The 25,870-nt window shown below is 47.8% G+C and overlaps 1 protein-coding gene across 2 annotated transcripts in view; it reads right to left on the reverse strand.

Annotated features, from left to right (window-relative positions):
• Positions 1-25,870, reverse strand: part of LOC138772452 (protein-glutamine gamma-glutamyltransferase E-like) — a 174,720-nt gene that overhangs the window by 71,350 nt on the left and 77,500 nt on the right. For both annotated transcript variants that reach the window (XM_069952850.1, XM_069952848.1), the window contains one exon: positions 16,020-16,197. In XM_069952850.1, coding sequence (XP_069808951.1) covers positions 16,020-16,197 — 178 coding nt within the window. The remainder of the gene's footprint in view (positions 1-16,019; positions 16,198-25,870) is intronic.

The raw sequence follows: 25,870 nt of genomic DNA on the forward strand, positions 1-25,870 counted from the left end.
CTTACATCCGGCCATTGCCCCGGTAACAGTGCGCTCTAGGAGGCTGAGATACCTTACATCCGGCCATTGCCCCGGTAACAGTGCGCTCTAGGAGGCTGAGATACCTTACATCCGGCCATTGCCCCGGTAACAGTGCGCTCTAGGAGGCTGAGATACCTTACATCCGGCCATTGCCCCGGTAACAGTGCGCTCTAGGAGGCTGAGATACCTTACATCCGGCCATTGCCCCGGTAACAGTGCGCTCTAGGAGGCTGAGATACCTTACATCCGGCCATTGCCCCGGTAACAGTGCGCTCTAGGAGGCTGAGATACCTTACATCCGGCCTCCTGATAGAATAGACTGAGGATTTGCAGGTTGGATTGAAGGTTTCAGCAAGAACCTGGGAAACTCAAAGTATTGATTTATGTAAAAGATGGAACATTTGGGTAAAATTCTCACCAGCACTTAATCCTGAAGGAAAATAAGGTAGGGCTCCGACAGTATCCTGCCATGGTGAGAATAGTCCGTCCACAGGGGTGTAGCTAATGCCTCCTGGGCCCTGGTGCGAGAGGCCAACTTGGGCCCCCTCCCTCCTTTCACGACCAAGTGATGCTATTGGTGTGTGTATATATACATATATATATATATATATATATATATATATATATACACACACACCAAGACAGATATTACCACTAACACCAGCATATTGGAAGAGAAAGTATTATCACCATACATATTACCGCCATACTGTTACCGACCAAATCCTGTATACTGAGACCAATATTACCAGTAATACCAGTATATAGGGAGGAAACATTACCGCCACACCACAACCACTACCATCACCACCATATTGTTACTGACCAAATCCAGTATACTAAATCACCTCATCCAGTCATATAGAGGTGGCCCCAGCTCTACACAGGCTCTATACACCATATACATTACAGTGCAGTTATATCAGGTGACTCACAGGGGACGTCTTCTCTGATCGGAGTTCTTCCCTTTTCATCTTCTTCTCCATCTGTCCTGGGCCGTTATGAGAACTTCTCAGAGCCACGAATCCACAGAATCTGCCAGACAGACATATTAGGCTCCTCGCTCTGGCACCATCCTCATCTATATACACACTGCACATCTGTATTGGCCCCTTTACACCCTCATTTAGTGTGACCCCCTAATAATATATGCCCCCCTCTGTGTATTCCCTCTCCCCCTATGTTGCCCCCCCCAAATAGATGGCCCCTCTCCCCCCATGTTGCCCTCCTTATAGATGGTCCCCTCTCCCCCCTCCCTTATAGATGGTTCCCCTCTCTCCCCCCCCTTATAGATGGCCCCCTCTCCCCCCCCCTCCCTTATAGATGGCCCCCTCTCCCCCCTCCCTTATAGATGGTCCCCCTCTCCCCCCTCCCTTATAGATGGTCCCCTTCACCCCCCCCCCCTCCCTTATAGATGGTCCCCCCTCTCCCCCCTCCCTTATAGATGGTCCCCTTCACCCCCCCTCCCTTATAGATGGTCCCCTTCACCCCCCCCCCCCCTCCTCCTTTATAGATGGTCCCCTTCACCCCCCCTCCTCCCTTATAGATGGTTCCCCTCTCCCCCCTCCCTTATAGATGGCCCCCTCTCCCCCCCCCTCCCTTATAGATGGTCCCCCTCTCCCCCCCTCCCTTATAGATGGCCCCCTCTCCCCCCCCCTCCCTTATAGATGGTCCCCTTCACCCCCCCCTCCTCCCTTATAGATGGTCCCCTTCACCCCCCCGTTTCCCTTATAGATGGTCCCCTTCACCCCCCCTCCCTTATAGATGGTCCCCTTCACCCCCCCCTCCCTTATAGATGGTCCCCTTCACCCCCCCCCCTCCCTTATAGATGGTCCCCTTCACCCCCCCCTCCCTTATAGATGGTCCCCTTCACCCCCCCCTCCCTTATAGATGGTCCCCTTCACCCCCCCCTCCTCCCTTATAGATGGTCCCCTCTCCCCCCCCTCCCTTATAGATGGCCCCCTCTCCCCCCCTCCTCCCTTATAGATGGCCCCCTTCACCCCCCCCCTCCTCCCTTATAGATGGCCCCCTCTCCCCCCCTCCTCCCTTATAGATGGCCCCCTTCACCCCCCCCTCCTCCCTTATAGATGGTCCCCTTCACCCCCCCCCTCCTCCCTTATAGATGGTCCCCTTCCCCCCCCCTCCTCCCTTATAGATGGTCCCCTTCACCCCCCCCCCTCCCTTATAGATGGTCCCCTTCACCCCCCCCTCCCTTATAGATGGTCCCCTTCACCCCCCCCTCCTCCCTTATAGATGGTCCCCTTCACCCCCCCCTCCTCCCTTATAGATGGTCCCCTTCCCCCCCCCCCTCCTCCCTTATAGATGGTCCCCTTCACCCCCCCCCCCCTCCCTTATAGATGGTCCCCTTCACCCCCCCCCTCCTCCCTTATAGATGGTCCCCTTCACCCCCCCTCCCTTATAGATGGCCCCCTCTCCCCCCCTCCTCCCTTATAGATGGTCCCCTTCACCCCCCCCCCCCCCCCTCCTCCCTTATAGATGGTCCCCTTCACCCCCCCCCTCCTCCCTTATAGATGGTCCCCTTCACCCTCCCCTCCTCCCTTATAGATGGCCCCCTTTCCCCCCACCCTCATAGATTGCCCCCCTCCTTTCCCCCCACCCTCATAGATGCCCCCCTCTTTCCCCCCACCTGTACAGGCTGATAAAAAACAAAACTTAACTCACCTGACATCGCGCTCCCACGTTGATCCTCACTCCTTCGGTCTGTCCCCGGCTGCTGCGCATCCCAGAGCTCCCGGAAGTCAGGGCCCAAGGCGCGCAGGGAGCTCTGGGATACGTGCGCTGCCGGGGATAAGACGCGACATCCCCGGCAGCCGCGCAGCAGCCGGGGGAAGAAAGAGTCGGACTCTTGTGACCGCAAGCAAAACCATGCTTGCGGTCACAAGAGTGATTGAAAGGGAGGGCCTTGCGGGGCCGCCTTTGTGGCGGGCCCGGTCGCGGCGGCGACCCCCGCGACCACGGTGGCTACGCCACTGTCCGTCTATCCTCCTCATGGTTCTATCTCTAGTAGTAATAGGGATTATAAACCGCCTCATTTTGTCGTCCTTCCAGTGGCGAAATTTGGGGGGTGCAGGGGGGGCGGTTGCTCCCGGGCCCACTCAGGCAGGGGCCCACTGAGGTCTCAGATAGTTAATGCTGTCTGCAAAAGCTATTGCTGTATATATATATATATATATATATATATACCCTCTCCCCCCCCCAGCCCTGTATATATACCCTCTCCCCCCAGCCCTGTATATATCCCCTCTCCCCCCCAGCCCTGTATATATATCCTCTCCCCCCCAGCCCTGTATATATATATATATATATATATATCCCCTCTCCCCCCAGCCCTGTATATATCCCCTCCCCCCCCCAGCCCTGTATATATATCCTCTCCCCCCCAGCCCTGTATATATCCCCTCCCCCCCCCAGCCCTGTATATATATCCTCTCCCCCCCCAGCCCTGTATATATACAGTATATCCTCCCCCCCAGCCCTGTATATATATCCTCTCCCCCCAGCCCTGTATATATATCCCCTCTCCCCCCCCAGCCCTGTATATATCCCCTCTCCCCCCCCAGCCCTGTATATATATCCTCTCCCCCCCCCAGCCCTGTATATATATCCTCTCCCCCCCAGCCCTGTATATATATATATATATATATATATATATATATATATATATATATCCCCTCTCCCCCCAGCCCTGTATATATCCCCTCCCCCCCCAGCCCTGTATATATATCCTCTCCCCCCCCCCAGCCCTGTATATATACAGTATATCCTCCCCCCCAGCCCTGTATATATACCCTCTCCCCCCAGCCCTGTATATATCCCCTCTCCCCCCCAGCCGTGTATATATATCCTCTCCCCCCCAGCCCTGTATATATATCCCCTCCCCCCCCAGCCCTGTATATAGAGCCCTCTCCCCCCCAGCCCTGTATATATATCCTCTCCCCCCCCCAGCCCTGTATATATACAGTATATCCTCCCCCCCAGCCCTGTATATATCCCCTCTCCCCCCCAGCCCTGTATATATACCCTCTCCCCCCCAGCCCTGTATATATATCCTCTCCCCCCCCCCAGCCCTGTATATAGAGCCCTCTCCCCCCAGCCCTGTATATATATCCTCTCCCCCCCCCAGCCCTGTATATATACAGTATATCCTCCCCCCCAGCCCTGTATATATATCCTCTCCCCCCCCCCCAGCCCTGTATATATATATCCTCTCCCCCCCCAGCCCTGTATATATATCCTCTCCCCCCCCAGCCCTGTATATATACAGTATATCCTCCCCCCCAGCCCTGTATATATATCCTCTCCCCCCCAGCCCTGTATATATACAGTATATCCTCCCCCCCCAGCCCTGTATATATCCCCTCTCCCCCCAGCCCTGTATATATACCCTCTCCCCCCCCAGCCCTGTATATATATCCTCTCCCCCCCAGCCCTGTATATATACAGTATATCCTCCCCCCCCAGCCCTGTATATATCCCCTCTCCCCCCAGCCCTGTATATATATCCTCTCCCCCCAGCCCTGTATATATCCCCTCTCCCCCCCAGCCCTGTATATATATCCTCTCCCCCCAGCCCTGTATATATCCCCTCTCCCCCCCAGCCCTGTATATATCCCCTCTCCCCCCAGCCCTGTATATATATTCTCTCCACCCCCCAGCCCTGTATATATACAGTATATCCTCCCCCCCAGCCCTGTATATATCCCCTCTCCCCCCAGCCCTGTATATATCCCCTCTCCCCCCCCAGCCCTGTATATATCCACTCCCCCCCCAGCCCTGTATATATATCCTCTCCCCCCCAGCCCTGTATATATATCCTCTCCCCCCCAGCCCTGTATATATATCCTCTCCCCCCCAGCCCTGTATATATATCCTCTCCCCCCCAGCCCTGTATATATATCCTCTCCCCCCCAGCCCTGTATATATACAGTATATCCTCCCCCCCAGCCCTGTATATATCCCCTCTCCCCCCCAGCCCTGTATATATACCCTCTCCCCCCCAGCCCTGTATATATATCCTCTCCCCCCCCCCAGCCCTGTATATATATCCGCTCCCCCCCAGCCCTGTATATATATCCTCTCCCCCCCCAGCCCTGTATATAGAGCCCTCTCCCCCCCAGCCCTGTATATATATCCCCTCTCCCCCCAGCCCTGTATATATATCCTCTGCCCCCAGCCCTGTATATATATCCGCTCCCCCCCAGCCCTGTATATATATCCTCTCCCCCCAGCCCTGTATATATACAGTATATCCTCCCCCCAGCCCTGTATATATATATATCCTCTCCCCCCCAGCCCTGTATATATACAGTATATCCTCCCCCCCAGCCCTGTATATATATATATCCTCTCCCCCCAGCCCTGTATATATATCCCCCCAGCTCTGTATATATATATCCTCTCCCCCCAGCCCTGTATACATATCCCCTCTCCCCCCCAGCCCTGTATATATATCCCCTCTCCCCCCCAGCCCTGAATATATATCCCCTCTCCCCCCCAGCCCTGTATATCCCCTCTCCCCCCCAGCCCTGTATATATATCCCCCCCAGCCCTGTATATGTATCCTCTCCCCCCAGCCCTGTATATATATCCCCCCCAGCCCTGAAATATATGAGCCTACTACTGTGCCCTGAGCTGGGGAGTGACCCTACTACTGTGCACTGAGCTGGGGAGTGACCCTACTACTGTGCACTGAGCTGGGGAGTGATCCTACTACTGTGCACTGAGCTGGGGAGTGACCCTACTACTGTGCACTGAGCTGGGGAGTGACCCTACTACTGTGCCCTGAGCTGGGGAGTGACCCTACTACTGTGCACTGAGCTGGGGAGTGACCCTACTACTGTGCACTGAGCTGGGGAGTGACCCTACTACTGTGCACTGAGCTGGGGAGTGACCCTACTACTGTGCCCTGAGCTGGGGAGTGACCCTACTACTGTGCACTGAGCTGGGGAGTGACCCTACTACTGTGCACTGAGCTGGGGAGTGACCCTACTACTGTGCACTGAGCTGGGGAGTGACCCTACTACTGTGCCCTGAGCTGGGGAGTGATCCTACTACTGTGCACTGAGCTGGGGAGTGACCCTACTACTGTGCACTGAGCTGGGGAGTGACCCTACTACTGTGCACTGAGGTGGGGAGTGATCCTACTACTGTGCACTGAGCTGGGGAGTGACCCTACTACTGTGCACTGAGCTGGGGAGTGACCCTACTACTGTGCACTGAGCTGGGGAGTGACCCTACTACTGTGCACTGAGCTGGGGAGTGAGCCTACTACTGTGCCCTGAGCTGGGGAGTGACCCTACTACTGTGCACTGAGCTGGGGAGTGACCCTACTACTGTGCACTGAGCTGGGGAGTGACCCTACTACTGTGCACTGAGCTGGGGAGTGATCCTACTACTGTGCACTGAGCTGGGGAGTGACCCTACTACTGTGCACTGAGCTGGGGAGTGACCCTACTACTGTGCACTGAGCTGGGGAGTGACCCTACTACTGTGCACTGAGCTGGGGAGTGATCCTACTACTGTGCACTGAGCTGAGGAGTGACCCTACTACTGTGCACTGAGCTGGGGAGTGAGCCTACTACTGTGCACTGAGCTGGGGAGTGATCCTACTACTGTGCACTGAGCGGGAAAGTGACCCTAATATTGTGCACTGAGCTGGGGAGTGATCCTACTACTGTGCCCTGAGCTGGGGAGTGACCCTAATACTGTGCAATGAGCTGGGGAGTGAGCCATGCTACTGTGCCCTGAGCTGGGGAGTGACCCTACTACTGTGCACTGAGCTGGGGAGTGATCCTACTACTGTGCCCTGAGCTGGGGAGTGACCCTACTACTGTGCACTGAGCTGGGGAGTGACCTTACTACTGTGCACTGAGCTGGGGAGTGACCCTACTACTGTGCATTGAGCTGGGGAGTGATCCTACTACTGTGCACTGAGCTGGGGAGTGATCCTACTACTGTGCACTGAGCTGGGGAGTGACCCTACTACTGTGCACAGAGCTGGGGAGTGACCCTACTACTGTGCACAGAGCTGGGAAGTGACCCTACTACTGTGCACAGAGCTGGGGAGTGACCCTACTACTGTGCACTGAGCTGGGGAGTGAACCCTGCTACTGTGCACTGAGCTGGGGAGTGACCCTACTACTGTGCCCTGAGCTGGGGAGTGACCCTACTACTGTGCCCTGAGCTGGGGAGTGACCCTACCACTGTGCCCTGAGCTGGGGAGTGACCCTACTACTGTGCCCTGAGCTGGGGAGTGACCCTACTACTGTGCACTGAGCTAGGGAGTGATCCATGCTTCTGTGCCCTGAGCTGGGGAGTGACCCTACTACTGTGCACTGAGCCTGGGAGTGACCCTACTACTGTGCACTGAGCTGGGGAGTGACCCTACTACTGTGCCCTGAGCTGGGGAGTGACCTTACTACTGTGCACTGAGCTGGGGAGTGACCCTACTACTGTGCATTGAGCTGGGGAGTGATCCTACTACTGTGCATTGAGCTGGGGAGTGATCCTACTACTGTGCACAGAGCTGGGGAGTGACCCTACTACTGTGCCCTGAGCTGGGGAGTGACCCTACTACTGTGCACAGAGCTGGGGAGTGATCCTACTACTGTGCACTGAGGTGGGGAGTGACCCTACTACTGTGCACTGAGCTGGGGAGTGACCCTACTACTGTGCACTGATCTGGGGAGTGACCCTACTACTGTGCACAGAGCTGGGGAGTGATCCTACTACTGTGCACTGAGCTGGGGAGTGACCCTACTACTGTGCACAGAGCTGGGGAGTGACCCTACTACTGTGCCCTGAGCTGGGGAGTGACCCTACTACTGTGCACTGAGCTGGGGAGTGACCCTACTACTGTGCCCTGAGCTGTGGAGTGACCCTACTACTGTGCACTGAGCTGGGGAGTGACCCTACTACTGTGCACTGAGCTGGGGAGTGACCCTACTACTGTGCACAGAGCTAGGAAGTGACCCTACTACTGTGCACAGAGCTGGGGAGTGATCCTACTACTGTGCACTGAGGTGGGGAGTGATCCTACTACTGTGCCCTGAGCTGGGGAGTGACCCTACTACTGTGCACTGAGCTGGGGAGTGAACCCTGCTACTGTGCACTGAGCTGGGGAGTGAACCCTACTACTGTGCACTGAGCTGGGGAGTGACCCTACTACTGTGCACTGAGCTGGGGAGTGACCCTACTACTGTGCCCTGAGCTGGGGAGTGACCCTACTACTGTGCCCTGAGCTGGGGAGTGACCCTACCACTGTGCCCTGAGCTGGGGAGTGACCCTACTACTGTGCCCTGAGCTGGGGAGTGACCCTACTACTGTGCCCTGAGCTGGGGAGTGACCCTACTACTGTGCCCTGAGCTGGGGAGTGACCCTACCACTGTGCCCTGAGCTGGGGAGTGACCCTACTACTGTGCCCTGAGCTGGGGAGTGACCCTACTACTGTGCCCTGAGCTGGGGAGTGACCCTACTACTGTGCACTGAGCTGGGGAGTGACCCTACTACTGTGCACTGAGCTGGAGAGTGATCCTACTACTGTGCACTGAGCTGGGGAGTGACCCTACTACTGTGCACTGAGCTGGGGAGTGACCCTACTACTGTGCACTGAGCTGAGGAGTGACCCTACTACTGTGCACTGAGCTGGGGAGTGACCCTACTACTGTGCACTGAGCTGGGGAGTGACCCTACTACTGTGCACTGAGCTGGGGAGTGACCCTACTACTGTGCACTGAGCTGGGGAGTGACCCTACTACTGTGCCCTGAGCTGGGGAGTGACCCTACTACTGTGCACTGAGCTGAGGAGTGACCCTACTACTGTGCACTGAGCTGGGGAGTGACCCTACTACTGTGCACTGAGCTGGGGAGTGACCCTACTACTGTGCACTGAGCCGGGGAGTGACCCTACTACTGTGCACTGAGCTGGGGAGTGACCTTACTACTGTGCCCTGAGCTGGGGAGTGACCCTACTACTGTGCCCTGAGCTGGGGAGTGATCCTACTACTGTGCACAGAGCTGGGGAGTGACCCTACTACTGTGCACTGAGCTGGGGAGTGATCCATGCTTCTGTGCCCTGAGCTGGGGAGTGATCCTACTACTGTGCACTGAGCTGGGGAGTGAGCCTACTACTGTGCACTGAGCTGGGGAGTGACCCTACTACTGTGCACTGAGCTGGGGAGTGACCCTACTACTGTGCACTGAGCTGGGGAGTGACCCTACTACTGTGCCCTGAGCTGGGGAGTGACCCTACTACTGTGCACTGAGCTGGGGAGTGACCCTACTACTGTGCACTGAGCTGGGGAGTGACCCTACTACTGTGCACTGAGCTGGGGAGTGACCCTACTACTGTGCCCTGAGCTGGGGAGTGACCCTACTACTGTGCACTGAGCTGGGGAGTGACCCTACTACTGTGCACTGAGCTGGGGAGTGACCCTACTACTGTGCACTGAGCTGGGGAGTGACCCTACTACTGTGCACTGAGCCGGGGAGTGACCCTACTACTGTGCACTGAGCTGGGGAGTGACCTTACTCCTGTGCCCTGAGCTGGGGAGTGACCCTACTACTGTGCCCTGAGCTGGGGAGTGATCCTACTACTGTGCACTGAGCTGGGGAGTGACCCTACTACTGTGCACTGAGCTGGGGAGTGATCCATGCTTCTGTGCCCTGAGCTGGGGAGTGATCCTACTACTGTGCACTGAGCTGGGGAGTGAGCCTACTACTGTGCACTGAGCTGGGGAGTGACCCTACTACTGTGCATGAGCTGGGGAGTGACCCTACTCCTGTGCACTGAGCTGGGAGTGACCCTACTACTGTGCCCTGAGCTGGGGAGTGACCCTACTACTGTGCACTGAGCTGGGGAGGACCCTACTACTGTGCACTGAGCTGGGGAGTGACCCTACTACTGTGCACTGAGCTGGGGCAGTGACCCTACTACTGTGCCCTGAGCTTGGGAGTGACCTACTACTGTGCACTGAGCTGAGGAGTGACCCTACTACTGTGCACTGAGCTGGGGAGTGACCCTACTACTGTGCACTGAGCTGGGAGTTGACCCTACTACTGTGCACTGAGCCCTGGGGAGTGACCCTACTACTGTGCACTGAGCTGGGGAGTGACCTTACTACTGTGCCCTGAGCTGGGGAGTGACCCTACTACTGTGCCCTGAGCTGGGGAGTGATCCTACTACTTTGCACAGAGCTGGGGAGTGACCCTACTACTGTGCACTGAGCTGGGGAGTGATCCATGCTTCTGTGCCCTGAGCTGGGGAGTGATCCTACTACTGTGCACTGAGCTGGGGAGTGAGCCTACTACTGTGCACTGAGCTGGGGAGTGACCCTACTACTGTGCACTGAGCTGGGGAGTGACCCTACTACTGTGCACTGAGCTGGGGAGTGACCCTACTACTGTGCCCTGAGCTGGGGAGTGACCCTACTACTGCGCCCTGAGCTGGGGAGTGATCCTACTACTGTGCACTGAGGTGGGGAGTGATCCTACTACTGTGCACTGAGCTGGGGAGTGACCCTACTACTGTGCACTGAGCTGGGGAGTGACCCTACTACTGTGCACTGAGCTGGGGAGTGACCCTACTACTGTGCACTGAGCTGGGAGTGACCCTACTACTGTGCCCTGAGCTGGGGAGTGACCCTACTACTGTGCACTGAGCTGGGGAGTGACCCTACTACTGTGCACTGAGCTGGGGAGTGACCCTACTACTGTGCACTGAGCTGGGGAGTGGCCCTACTACTGTGCACTGAGCTGGGGAGTGACCCTACTACTGTGCACTGAGCTGGGGAGTGACCCTACTACTGTGCACTGAGCTGGGGAGTGACCCTACTACTGTGCACTGAGCTGGGGAGTGATCCTACTACTGTGCCCTGAGCTGGGGAGTGAGCCTACTACTGTGCACTGAGCTGGGGAGTGAGCCATGCTACTGTGCACTGAGCTGGGGAGTGACCCTACTACTGTGCCCTGAGCTGGGGAGTGACCCTACTACTGTGCACTGAGCTGGGGAGTGACCCTACTACTGTGCCCTGAGCTGGGGAGTGACCCTACTACTGTGCACTGAGCTGGGGAGTGATCCTACTACTGTGCACTGAGCTGGGGAGTGACCCTACTACTGTGCACTGAGCTGGGGAGTGACCCTACTACTGTGCACTGAGCTGGGGAGTGAGCCATGCTACTGTGCTTTTTACTTGGCTATAGCTAAGTATTGGAGGGGGTTTAGACCCTGACCAGTCTAAACTTCATACATGATGCAAAAGTTAAAGGGGTACTCCTACCATAATTGATATTTAACTATTGTTTTGCCCCACAAAAGTCATATAACATCTAAATATGCTGCCTATACTGCTTCTGGCGGCACACGCACAGAGGCCCGAGCCTGCTCCCATCCTACAGGAGGAGAGAACACACACATAGGCCCGAGCCTGCTCCCATCCTACAGGAGGAGAGAACACACACATAGGCCCGAGCCTGCTCCTATCCTACAGGAGGAGAGAACACACACATAGGCCTGAGCCTGCTCCCATCCTACAGGAGGAGAGAACACATACATAGGCCTGAGCCTGCTCCCATCATACAGGAGAGAACACACACATAGGCCGGAGCCTGAGCCTGCTCCCATCCTACAGGAGGAGAGAACACACACATAGGCCGGAGCCTGCTCCCATCCTACAGGAGAGAACACACACATATGCCCGAGCCTGCTCCCATCCTATAGGAGGAGAGAACACACAAATAGGCCTGAGCCTGCTCCCATCCTACAGGAGGAGAGAACACACACATAGGCCTGAGCCTGCTCCTATCCTACAGGAGGAGAGAACACACATAGGCCTGAGCCTGCTCCCATCCTACAGGAGAGAACACACACATATGCCCGAGCCTGCTCCCATCCTATAGGAGGAGAGAACACACAAATAGGCCTGAGCCTGCTCCCATCCTACAGGAGGAGAGAACACACACATAGGCCTGAGCCTACTCCCATCCTGCAGGAGGAGAGAACACACACATAGGCCTGAGCCTGCTTCTATCCTACAGGAGGAGAGAACACACACATAGGCCTGAGCCTGAGCCTGCTCCCATCCTACAGGAGGAGAGAACACACACATAGGCCTGAGCCTGAGCCCATCCTACAGGAGGAGAGAACACACACATAGGCCTGAGCCTGCTCCCATCCTGCAGGAGGAGAGAACACACACATAGGCCTGAGCCTGCTCCCATCCTACAGGAGGAGAGAACACACACATAGGCCTGAGCCTGCTCCCATCCTACAGGAGGAGAGAACACACACATAGGCCTGAGCCTGCTCCCATCCTGCAGGAGGAGAGAACACACACATAGGCCTGAGCCTGCTCCCATCCTACAGAAGGAGAGAACACACACATAGGCCGGAGCCTGCTCCCATCCTACAGGAGGAGAGAACACACACATAGGCCGGAGCCTGCTCCCATCCTACAGGAGGAGAGAACACACACATAGGCCTGAGCCTGAGCCTGCTCCTATCCTACAGGAGGAGAGAACACACACATAGGCCTGAGCCTGAGCCCATCCTACAGGAGGAGAGAACACACATAGGCCTGAGCCTGCTCCCATCCTACAGGAGGAGAGAACACACACGTAGGCCGGAGCCTGCTCCCATCCTACAGGAGGAGAGAACACACACATAGGCCTGAGCCTGCTCCCATCCTACAGGAGGAGAGAACACACACAGAGGCCTGAGCCTGCTCCCATCCTACAGGGGGAGAGAACACACACATAGGCCTGAGCCTGCTCCCATCCTACAGGAGGAGAGAACACACACATAGGCCTGAGCCTGAGCCTGCTCCCATCCTACAGGAGGAGAGAACACACACAGAGGCCCGAGCCTGCTCCCATCCTACAGGAGGAGAGAACACACACATAGGCCTGAGCCTGCTCCCATCCTACAGGAGGAGAGAACACACATAGGCCTGAGCCTGCTCCTATCCTACAGGAGGAGAGAACACACATAGGCCTGAGCCCGCTCCCATCCTACAGGAGGAGAGAACACACACATAGGCCTGAGCCTGCTCCCATCCTACAGGAGGAGAGAACACACACATAGGCCTGAGCCTGCTCCCATCCTACAGGAGGAGAGAACACACACATAGGCCTGAGCCTGCTCCCATCCTACAGGAGGAGAGAACACACACATAGGCCTGAGCCTGAGCCTGCTCCCATCCTACAGGAGGAGAGAACACACACATAGGCCTGAGCCTGCTCCCATCCTACAGGAGGAGAGAACACACACATAGGCCTGAGCCTGCTCCCATCCTACAGGAGGAGAGAACACACATAGGCCTGAGCCTGCTCCTATCCTACAGGAGGAGAGAACACACACATAGGCCTGAGCCTGCTCCCATCCTACAGGAGGAGAGAACACACATATAGGCCTGAGCCTGAGCCTGCTCCCATCCTGCAGGAGGAGAGAACACACACATAGGCCTGAGCCTGCTCCCATCCTACAGGAGGAGAGAACACACACATAGGCCTGAGCCTGCTCCCATCCTACAGGAGGAGAGAACACACACATAGGCCGGAGCCTGCTCCCATCCTACAGGAGGAGAGAACACACACATAGGCCGGAGCCTGCTCCCATCCTACAGGAGGAGAGAACACACATATAGGCCTGAGCCTGAGCCCATCCTACAGGAGGAGAGAACACACATAGGCCTGAGCCTGCTCCCATCCTACAGGAGGAGAGAACACACATAGGCCTGAGCCTGCTCCTATCCTACAGGAGGAGAGAACACACACATAGGCCTGAGCCTGCTCCCATCCTACAGGAGGAGAGAACACACACATAGGCCCGAGCCTGCTCCCATCCTACAGGAGGAGAGAACACACACATAGGCCGGAGCCTGCTCCCATCCTACAGGAGAAGAGAACACACACATAGGCCTGAGCCTGCTCCCATCCTACAGGAGGAGAGAACACACACATAGGCCTGAGCCTGCTCCCATCCTACAGGAGGAGAGAACACACACATAGGCCTGAGCCTGCTCCCATCCTACAGGAGGAGAGAACACACATAGGCCTGAGCCTGCTCCCATCCTACAGGAGGAGAGAACACACACATAGGCCTGAGCCTGCTCCTATCCTACAGGAGGAGAGAACACACATAGGCCTGAGCCTGAGCCTGCTCCCATCCTACAGGAGGAGAAAACACACACATAGGCCTGAGCCTGCTCCCATCCTACAGGAGGAGAGAACACACATAGGCCTGAGCCTGCTCCCATCCTACAGGAGGAGAGAACACACACATAGGCCGGAGCCTGCTCCCATCCTACAGGAGGAGAGAACACACACATAGGCCTGAGCCTGCTCCCATCCTACAGGAGGAGAGAACACACACATAGGCCTGAGCCTGCTCCTATCCTACAGGAGGAGAGAACACACACAAAGGCCTGAGCCTGCTCCCATCCTACAGGAGGAGAGAACACACACATAGGCCTGAGCCTGCTCCCATCCTACAGGAGGAGAGAACACACACATAGGCCTGAGCCTGCTCCCATCCTACAGGAGGAGAGAACACACACATAGGCCTGAGCCTGCTCCTATCCTACAGCAGGAGAGAACACACATAGGCCTGAGCCTGAGCCTGCTCCCATCCTACAGGAGGAGAGAACACACACATAGGCCTGAGCCTGCTGCCATCCTACAGGAGGAGAGAACACACACATAGGCCGGAGCCTGCTCCCATCCTACAGGAGGAGAGAACACACACATAGGCCTGAGCCTGCTCCCATCCTACAGGAGGAGAGAACACACACATAGGCCTGAGCCTGCTCCCATCCTATAGGAGGAGAGAACACACATATAGGCCTGAGCCTGGTCCCATCCTACAGGAGAGAACACACACATAGGCCTGAGCCTTCTCCCATCCTATAGGAGGAGAGAACACACATATAGGCCTGAGCCTGCTCCTATCCTACAGGAGGAGAGAACACACACATAGGCCTGAGCCTGCTCCCATCCTACAGGAGGAGAGAACACACACATAGGCCTGAGCCTGAGCCTGCTCCCATCCTACAGGAGATGAGAAAACACACATAGGCCTGAGCCTGCTCCTATCCTACAGGAGGAGAGCACACATACATAGGCCTGAGCCTGAGCCTGCTCCCATCCTACAGGAGGAGAGAACACACACATAGGCCTGAGCCTGTTCCCATCATACAGGAGGAGAGAACACACACATAGGCCTGAGCCTGCTCCCATCCTACAGGAGATGAGAAAACACACATAGGCCTGAGCCTGCTCCCATCCTACAGGAGAGAACACACACATAGGCCTGAGCCTGCTCCCATCCTACAGGAGGAGAGAACACACACATAGGCCTGAGCCTGTTCCCATCATACAGGAGGAGAGAACACACACATAGGCCTGAGCCTGCTCCCATCCTACAGGAGGAGAGAACACACACATAGGCCTGAGCCTGCTCCCATCCTACAGGAGGAGAGAACACACACATAGGCCTGAGCCTGCTCCCATCCTACAGGAGGAGAGAACACACACATAGGCCTGAGCCTGAGCCCATCCTACAGGAGGAGAGAACACACACATAGGCCTGAGCCTGCTCCCATCCTACAGGAGGAGAGAACACACACATAGGCCTGAGCCTGAGCCCATCCTACAGGAGGAGAGAACACACACATAGGCCTGAGCCTGCTCCCATCCTACAGGAGGAGAGAACACACACATAGGCCTGAGCCTGAGCCTGCTCCCATCCTACAGGAGGAGAGAACACACATAGGCCTGAGCCTGAGCCCATCCTACAGGAGATGAGAAAACACACAAGGAGCCAGGGTAGGCCGGTTCTTATAGGCGTTGTCAATTAAGTCTTAAATTGTTGTTCCCATCTGTCCTATCATTGGAGGAAGATGGACTCTCCCCATTTGTGCTGCTGCTTAGGATGTAAGGGAAAGGGATATTATTATAGGGATATAAGAGTGAATATATATTACCAGTGCACATGACTCCTGCGAACACCCAGCATTGTCCATACTTGACCGGTCTGTAACCTCTTTTCCGCCACATTTTCAGGATGTCTACACTGCCATTCCAATCCTGGGGATCAACCCCACCTGAATATCGATTACCCCAGTTGCCCTCCAGCACACCTTCATCTTCAAAGCTGTTGATCTGTAAAAGGAAAAAAGATAACTATTGAAAGCAAAGCGACTATCAGCATTAATGAGGGGGGGGGGGGGGGGTTCTCAGCACCATTATAAATATCCTTATAGTTCAGCCAGAAGTTTACTATAGGTGCAGGATGGGACCCAAGTCTATGATGGTGTGTGGGTGCAGGTAAATGACAGATCTGACCAGAGTCCTGTGCGTTTAGTAAAAAAATACTTTACTGAAGTATGATTCAAGTTGAACAGTACACGTAATAACGGTAGTGCAAATCTTGACACACAACGTTGGTGCTGACACGGAGATAACCAATGCTTGTAGAAGTAGAAGTTGCTTTGTAGTAGAGAGAAGAGGAGTTGCCAGAGGAGCCCTGCCCAATGTAGTGAATGTAATCTGCCGGAACAGGTGTATAAGTAGAAGAGATAAGAGACACCCGTACTCACGGATGACAATAGTAGCTCTGAACCGCCCTATGCTTCCTAGTGTGTGTATATATATATATATATATATATATATATACACACAGTATATACTTTGGATTTATGTTGGTTATGTTTAGCTATAGAACAGTGCTGCAGAGGGCAACACTTCTAGAAATATGACAATGTCTTATCTGTGGTGTACATAGGGTTACAGGAGGGTTACTGTATGGAGTCACAATGCAAAACACAAGAAGTGACAAGTAAAGGCCTATTCCACCAACAGATCTGACGACAAATTATCTGCCAAAGATTTGAAGTCAAACCCAGGAGTGGATTTGAAAAGAGGAGAAATCTCAGTCTTTCCTTTATGACCTGTTCTCTATTTATAGTCTGTTCCTGGGTTTGGCTTCAAATCTTTGGCAGATAATCTGTCGTCAGATCTGTTGGTGGAATAGGGTCTTTACTCTATTCTGCTTCATCTCTTTATGGGAGTAGTAGTGATAGTAGTTATAGTACCAGCAGCAGTAGTAGTAGTAGTAGTATAGTGTAGTAGTATAGTGTAGTAGTATAGTGTAGTAGTATAGTGTAGTAGTAGTAGTATAGTAGTAGTATAGTGTAGTAGTAGTATAGTGTAGTAGTAGTAGTAGTAGTAGTAGTATAGTGTAGTAGTAGTAGTAGTATAGTGTAGTAGTAGTAGTAGTAGTAGTAGTATAGTGTAGTAGTAGTAGTAGTATAGTGTAGTAGTAGTAGTAGTAGTAGTAGTAGTAGTAGTAGTAGTAGTATAGTAGTAGTATAGTGTAGTAGTAGTAGTATAGTGTAGTAGTATAGTGTAGTAGTAGTATAGTGTAGTAGTATTGTGTAGTAGTATAGTGTAGTGTAGTAGTAGTAGTAGTATAGTGTAGTAGTAGTATAGTGTAGTAGTAGTAGTAGTATAGTGTAGTAGTGATAGTAGGAATAGCAGCAGCAGTAGTAGTTATAGTACCAGCAGCAGTAGTAGTAGTAGTATAGTGTAGTAGTATAGTGTAGTAGTATAGTGTAGTAGTATAGTGTAGTGTAGTAGTAGTAGTAGTATAGTGTAGTAGTATAGTGTAGTAGTATAGTGTAGTAGTAGTAGTGATAGTAGGAATAGCGGCAGCAGCAGTAGTAGTTATAGTACCAGCAGCAGTAGTAGTAGTAGTATAGTGTAGTAGTAGTATAGTGTAGTAGTATAGTGTAGTAGTAGTATAGTGTAGTAGTAGTAGTATAGTGTAGTAGTAGTAGTATAGTGTAGTAGTATAGTGTAATAGTAGTATAGTGTAGTAGTAGTAGTAGTATAGTGTAGTAGTAGTATAGTGTAGTAGTAGTATAGTGTAGTAGTAGTAGTAGTATAGTGTAGTAGTAGTATAGTGTAGTAGTAGTAGTAGTGTAGTAGTAGTAGTATAGTGTAGTAGTAGTATAGTGTAGTAGTAGTATAGTGTAGTAGTAGTAGTAGTATAGTGTAGTAGTAGTATAGTGTAGTAGTATAGTGTAGTAGTAGTAGTAGTATAGTGTAGTAGTATAGTGTAGTAGTAGTAGTATAGTGTAGTAGTATAGTGTAGTAGTAGTAGTAGTAGTATAGTGTAGTAGTAGTAGTATAGTGTAGTATAGTGTAGTAGTAGTAGTATAGTGTAGTAGTATAGTGTAGTAGTATAGTGTAGTAGTAGTAGTGATAGTAGGAATAGCAGCAGCAGTAGTAGTAGTAGTATAGTGTAGTAGTATAGTGTAGTAGTAGTATTATAGTGTAGTAGTAGTAGTATAGTATAGTGTAGTAGTAGTATAGTGTAGTAGTAGTATAGTGTAGTAGTATAGTGTAGTAGTAGTAGTATAGTGTAGTTGTAGTGTAGTGTAGTAGTAGTGTAGTGTAGTAGTAGTATAGTGTAGTAGTATAGTGTAGTAGTATAGTGTAGTAGTAGTAGTGATAGTAGTTATAGTACCAGCAGCAGTAGTAGCAGTAGTATAGTGTAGTAGTATAGTGTAGTATAGTGTAGTAGTAGTAGTATAGTGTAGTAGTAGTATAGTGTAGTAGTAGTAGTAGTAGTAGTAGTAGTATAGTGTAGTAGTATAGTGTAGTAGTATAGTGTAGTAGTAGTAGTGATAGTAGGAATAGCGGCAGCAGCAGTAGTAGTTATAGTACCAGCAGCAGTAGTAGTAGTAGTATAGTGTAGTAGTAGTATAGTGTAGTAGTATAGTGTAGTAGTAGTATAGTGTAGTAGTAGTAGTATAGTGTAGTAGTAGTAGTATAGTGTAGTAGTATAGTGTAGTAGTATAGTGTAGTAGTAGTAGTATAGTGTAGTAGTAGTAGTATAGTGTAGTAGTAGTATAGTGTAGTAGTATAGTGTAGTAGTAGTAGTATAGTGTAGTAGTATAGTGTAGTAGTGATAGGAGGAATAGCAGCAGCAGTAGTAGTAGTAGTATAGTGTAGTAGTAGTATAGTGTAGTAGTAGTAGTATAGTGTAGTAGTAGTATAGTGTAGTATAGTGTAGTAGTAGTATAGTGTAGTAGTAGTAGTAGTATAGTGTAGTAGTGATAGTAGGAATAGCAGCAGCAGTAGTAGTTATAGTACCAGCAGCAGTAGTAGTAGTAGTATAGTGTAGTAGTATAGTGTAGTAGTATAGTGTAGTATAGTGTAGTATAGTGTAGTAGTATCAGTAGTAGTATAGTGTAGTAGTAGTAGTATAGTGTAGTAGTAGTAGTATAGTGTAGTAGTAGTAGTAGTAGTAGTAGTATAGTGTAGTAGTATAGTGTAGTAGTAGTATAGTGTAGTAATAGTAGTATAGTGTAGTAGTAGTATAGTGTAGTAGTAGTAGTATAGTGTAGTAATAGTAGTATAGTGTAGTAGTAGTATAGTGTAGTAGTAGTATAGTGTAGTAGTAGTATAGCGTAGTAGTAGTATAGTGTAGTAGTAGTATAGTGTAGTAGTAGTATAGTGTAGTAGTATAGTGTAGTAGTAGTATAGTGTAGTAGTAGTAGTATAGTGTAGTAGTAGTATAGTGTAGTAGTATAGTGTAGTAGTAGTATAGTATAGTGTAGTAGTATAGTGTAGTAGTGATAGTAGGAATAGCAGCAGCAGTAGTAGTTATAGTACCAGCAGCAGTAGTAGTAGTAGTATAGTGTAGTAGTATAGTGTAGTATAGTGTAGTATAGTGTAGTATAGTGTAGTAGTATCAGTAGTAGTATAGTGTAGTAGTAGTAGTATAGTGTAGTAGTAGTAGTAGTAGTATAGTGTAGTAGTATAGTGTAGTAGTAGTAGTATAGTGTAGTAGTAGTATAGTGTAGTGTAGTAGTATAGTGTAGTATAGTGTAGTAGTAGTAGTAGTAGTAGTAGTAGTAGTATAGTGTAGTATAGTATAGTGTAGTAGTATAGTGTAGTAGTATAGTGTAGTAGTAGTAGTATAGTGTAGTAGTAGTATAGTGTAGTAGTAGTAGTAGTATAGTGTAGTAGTAGTATAGTGTAGTAGTAGTATAGTGTAGTAGTAGTAGTATAGTGTAGTAGTAGTAGTATAGTGTAGTAGTATAGTGTAGTAGTATAGTGTAGTAGTAGCAGTATAGTGTAGTAGTATAGTGTAGTAGTAGTAGTAGTAGTATAGTGTAGTAGTATAGTGTAGTAGTAGTAGTATAGTGTAGTAGTATAGTGTAGTAGTAGTAGTATAGTGTAGTAGTATAGTGTAGTAGTATAGTGTAGTAGTAGTAGTATAGTGTAGTAGTAGTATAGTGTAGTAGTAGTAGTATAGTGTAGTAGTATAGTGTAGTAGTATAGTGTAGTAGTAGTAGTATAGTGTAGTAGTATAGTGTAGTAGTATAGTGTAGTAGTAGTATAGTGTAGTAGTATAGTATAGTGTAGTAGTATAGTGTAGTAGTATAGTGTAGTAGTAGTATAGTGTAGTAGTAGTAGTATAGTGTAGTAGTATAGTGTAGTAGTAGTAGTATAGTGTAGTAGTATAGTGTAGTAGTATAGTGTAGTAGTAGTAGTATAGTGTAGTAGTATAGTGTAGTAGTAGTATAGTGTAGTAGTAGTAGTATAGTGTAGTAGTATAGTGTAGTAGTAGTATAGTGTAGTAGTAGTAGTATAGTGTAGTAGTATAGTGTAGTAGTAGTAGTATAGTGTAGTAGTATAGTGTAGTAGTAGTAGTATAGTGTAGTAGTATAGTGTAGTAGTATAGTGTAGTAGTATAGTGTAGTGTAGTAGTATAGTGTAGTAGTATAGTGTAGTAGTAGTATAGTGTAGTAGTAGTAGTATAGTGTAGTAGTATAGTGTAGTAGTAGTATAGTGTAGTAGTATAGTGTAGTAGTAGTAGTATAGTGTAGTAGTAGTAGTATAGTGTAGTAGTATAGTGTAGTAGTAGTAGTATAGTGTAGTAGTATAGTGTAGTAGTAGTATAGTGTAGTAGTAGTAGTATAGTGTAGTAGTATAGTGTAGTAGTAGTATAGTGTAGTAGTAGTAGTATAGTGTAGTAGTATAGTGTAGTAGTAGTAGTATAGTGTAGTAGTATAGTGTAGTAGTAGTAGTATAGTGTAGTAGTATAGTGTAGTAGTATAGTGTAGTAGTAGTAGTATAGTGTAGTAGTATAGTGTAGTAGTATAGTGTAGTAGTAGTAGTATAGTGTAGTAGTATAGTGTAGTAGTGATAGTAGGAATAGCGGCAGCAGCAGTAGTAGTAGTATAGTGTAGTAGTAGTAGTATAGTGTAGTAGTATAGTGTAGTAGTATAGTGTAGTGTAGTAGTAGTAGTAGTATAGTATAGTGTAGTAGTAGTAGTAGTAGTAGTAGTAGTATAGTGTAGTAGTAATAGAATAGTGTAGTAGAAGTAGTAGTATAGTGTAGTAGTATAGTGTAGTAGTAGTATAGTGTAGTGTAGTGTAGTAGTATAGTGTAGTAGTAGTAGTATAGTGTAGTAGTAGTAGTATAGTGTAGTAGTAGTATAGTGTAGTAGTAGTATAGTGTAGTAGTAGTAGTATAGTGTAGTAGTAGTATAGTGTAGTAGTAGTATAGTGTAGTAGTAGTAGTATAGTGTAGTAGTAGTAGAATAGTGTAGTAGTAGTAGTATAGTGTAGTAGTAGTATAGTGTAGTAGTAATAGAATAGTGTAGTAGTAGTAGTAGTAGTATAGTGTAGTAGTATAGTGTAGTAGTAGTATAGTGTAGTGTAGTGTAGTAGTATAGTGTAGTAGTAGTATAGTGTAGTGTAGTGTAGTAGTATAGTGTAGTAGTATAGTGTAGTAGTATAGTGTAGTAGTAGTATAGTGTAGTAGTAGTAGTATAGTGTAGTAGTAGTATAGTATAGTGTAGTAGTATAGTGTAGTAGTATAGTGTAGTAGTATAGTGTAGTAGTAGTAGTGATAGTAGGAATAGCGGCAGCAGCAGTAGTAGTTATAGTACCAGCAGCAGTAGTAGTAGTAGTATAGTGTAGTAGTATAGTGTAGTAGTAGTAGTAGTATAGTGTAGTAGTAGTAGTATAGTGTAGTAGTATAGTGTAGTAGTATAGTGTAGTAGTAGTAGTGATAGTAGGAATAGCGGCAGCAGCAGTAGTAGTTATAGTACCAGCATCAGTAGTAGTAGTAGTATAGTGTAGTAGTATAGTGTAGTGTAGTAGTAGTGTAGTAGTAGTAGTAGTATAGTGTAGTAGTAGTATAGTGTAGTGTAGTAGTAGTAGTATAGTGTAGTAGTAGTAGTATAGTGTAGTAGTAGTAGTATAGTGTAGTAGTAGTATAGTGTAGTAGTAGTAGTATAGTGTAGTAGTAGTATAGTGTAGTAGTAGTATAGTGTAGTAGTAGTATAGTGTAGTAGTAATAGAATAGTGTAGTAGTAGTAGTAGTAGTAGTAGTATAGTGTAGTAGTATAGTGTAGTAGTAGTATAGTGTAGTGTAGTAGTATAGTGTAGTAGTATAGTGTAGTAGTAGTATAGTGCAGTGTAGTGTAGTAGTATAGTGTAGTAGTATAGTGTAGTAGTATAGTGTAGTAGTATAGTGTAGTAGTAGTATAGTGTAGTAGTAGTAGTATAGTGTAGTAGTAGTATAGTATAGTGTAGTAGTATAGTGTAGTAGTATAGTGTAGTAGTATAGTGTAGTAGTAGTATAGTGTAGTGTAGTGTAGTAGTATAGTGTAGTAGTATAGTGTAGTAGTATAGTGTAGTAGTAGTATAGTGTAGTAGTAGTAGTATAGTGTAGTAGTATAGTATAGTGTAGTAGTATAGTGTAGTAGTGATAGTAGGAATAGCGGCAGCAGCAGTAGTAGTAGTATAGTGTAGTAGTAGTAGTAGTAGTATAGTGTAGTAGTAGTAGTATAGTGTAGTAGTAGTAGTGATAGTAGGAATAGCGGCAGCAGCAGTAGTAGTTATAGTACCAGCAGCAGTAGTAGTAGTAGTATAGTGTAGTAGTATAGTGTAGTAGTAGTAGTGATAGTAGGAATAGCGGCAGCAGCAGTAGTAGTAGTAGTATAGTGTAGTAGTATAGTGTAGTAGTATAGTGTAGTAGTAGTAGTGATAGTAGGAATAGCGGCAGCAGCAGTAGTAGTTATAGTACCAGCAGCAGTAGTAGTAGTATAGTGTAGTAGTATAGTGTAGTGTAGTAGTAGTGTAGTGTAGTAGTAGTAGTAGTATAGTGTAGTAGTAGTATAGTGTAGTGTAGTAGTAGTAGTATAGTGTAGTAGTAGTAGTATAGTGTAGTAGTAGTAGTATAGTGTAGTAGTAGTAGTAGTATAGTGTAGTAGTATAGTGTAGTGTAGTAGTAGTGTAGTAGTAGTAGTAGTATAGTGTAGTAGTAGTATAGTGTAGTGTAGTAGTAGTAGTATAGTGTAGTAGTAGTAGTATAGTGTAGTAGTAGTAGTATAGTGTAGTAGTAGTATAGTGTAGTAGTAGTAGTATAGTGTAGTAGTAGTATAGTGTAGTAGTAGTATAGTGTAGTAGTAGTATAGTGTAGTAGTAATAGAATAGTGTAGTAGTAGTAGTAGTAGTAGTATAGTGTAGTAGTATAGTGTAGTAGTATAGTGTAGTAGTAGTATAGTGTAGTAGTAGTAGTAGTATAGTGTAGTAGTAGTAGTAGTAGTATAGTGTAGTGTAGTAGTATAGTGTAGTAGTATAGTGTAGTAGTAGTATAGTGTAGTGTAGTGTAGTAGTATAGTGTAGTAGTATAGTGTAGTAGTATAGTGTAGTAGTAGTATAGTGTAGTAGTAGTAGTATAGTGTAGTAGTAGTATAGTATAGTGTAGTAGTATAGGTGTAGTAGTATAGTGTAGTAGTATAGTGTAGTAGTAGTATAGTGTAGTGTAGTGTAGTGTAGTAGTATAGTGTAGTAGTATAGTGTAGTAGTATAGTGTAGTAGTAGTATAGTGTAGTAGTAGTAGTATAGTGTAGTAGTATAGTATAGTGTAGTAGTATAGTGTAGTAGTGATAGTAGGAATAGCGGCAGCAGCAGTAGTAGTAGTATAGTGTAGTAGTAGTAGTAGTAGTATAGTGTAGTAGTAGTAGTATAGTGTAGTAGTAGTAGTGATAGTAGGAATAGCGGCAGCAGCAGTAGTAGTTATAGTACCAGCAGCAGTAGTAGTAGTAGTAGTATAGTGTAGTAGTATAGTGTAGTAGTAGTAGTGATAGTAGGAATAGCGGCAGCAGCAGTAGTAGTAGTAGTATAGTGTAGTAGTATAGTGTAGTAGTATAGTGTAGTAGTAGTAGTGATAGTAGGAATAGCGGCTAGCAGCAGTAGTAGTAGTATAGTGTAGTAGTAGTAGTAGTATAGTGTAGTAGTAGTAGTATAGTGTAGTAGTAGTAGTATAGTAGTAGTATAGTGTAGTAGTAGTAGTATAGTGTAGTAGTAGTAGTATAGTGTAGTAGTATAGTGTAGTAGTAGTAGTGATAGTAGGAATAGCGGCAGCAGCAGTAGTAGTTATAGTACCAGCAGCAGTAGTAGTAGTAGTATAGTGTAGTAGTATAGTGTAGTGTAGTAGTAGTGTAGTGTAGTAGTAGTAGTAGTATAGTGTAGTAGTAGTATAGTGTAGTGTAGTAGTAGTAGTATAGTGTAGTAGTAGTAGTATAGTGTAGTAGTAGTAGTATAGTGTAGTAGTAGTATAGTGTAGTAGTAGTAGTAGTATAGTGTAGTAGTAGTAGTATAGTGTAGTAGTAGTAGTATAGTGTAGTAGTAGTATAGTGTAGTAGTAGTAGTATAGTGTAGTAGTAGTAGTAGTAGTATAGTGTAGTAGTATAGTGTAGTAGTAGTATAGTGTAGTGTAGTAGTATAGTATAGTATAGTAGTAGTAGTAGTATAGTGTAGTAGTAGTATAGTGTAGTAGTAGTAGTATAGTGTAGTAGTAGTATAGTGTAGTAGTAGTATAGTGTAGTAGTAGTATAGTGTAGTAGTAATAGAATAGTGTAGTAGTAGTAGTAGTAGTATAGTGTAGTAGTATAGTGTAGTAGTAGTATAGTGTAGTGTAGTAGTATAGTGTAGTAGTATAGTGTAGTAGTAGTATAGTGTAGTAGTAGTATAGTGTAGTAGTAGTAGTATAGTGTAGTGTAGTGTAGTAGTATAGTGTAGTAGTATAGTGTAGTAGTATAGTGTAGTAGTAGTATAGTGTAGTAGTAGTAGTATAGTGTAGTAGTAGTATAGTGTAGTAGTAGTAGTAGTAGTATAGTGTAGTAGTAGTATAGTGTAGTAGTAGTAGTAGTATAGTGTAGTAGTATAGTGTAGTAGTAGTATAGTGTAGTAGTAGTATAGTGTAGTAGTAGTAGTATAGTGTAGTAGTAGTATAGTGTAGTAGTAGTATAGTGTAGTAGTAGTATAGTGTAGTAGTAGTATAGTGTAGTAGTATAGTGTAGTAGTAGTATAGTGTAGTAGTAGTAGTATAGTGTAGTAGTAGTATAGTGTAGTAGTAGTATAGTGTAGTAGTAGTAGTATAGTGTAGTAGTAGTATAGTGTAGTAGTAGTAGTATAGTGTAGTAGTAGTATAGTGTAGTAGTAGTATAGTGTAGTAGTAGTATAGTGTAGTAGTAATAGAATAGTGTAGTAGTAGTAGTAGTAGTAGTATAGTGTAGTAGTAGTATAGTGTAGTGTAGTAGTATAGTGTAGTAGTATAGTGTAGTAGTAGTATAGTGTAGTGTAGTGTAGTAGTATAGTGTAGTAGTATAGTGTAGTAGTAGTATAGTGTAGTAGTAGTAGTATAGTGTAGTAGTAGTATAGTATAGTGTAGTAGTATAGTGTAGTAGTATAGTGTAGTAGTATAGTGTAGTAGTAGTAGTGATAGTAGGAATAGCGGCAGCAG

This window comes from Dendropsophus ebraccatus, chromosome 14 (genome assembly GCF_027789765.1).
Source record: "Dendropsophus ebraccatus isolate aDenEbr1 chromosome 14, aDenEbr1.pat, whole genome shotgun sequence".
NCBI classification, from domain to species: Eukaryota; Metazoa; Chordata; class Amphibia; order Anura; family Hylidae; genus Dendropsophus; species Dendropsophus ebraccatus.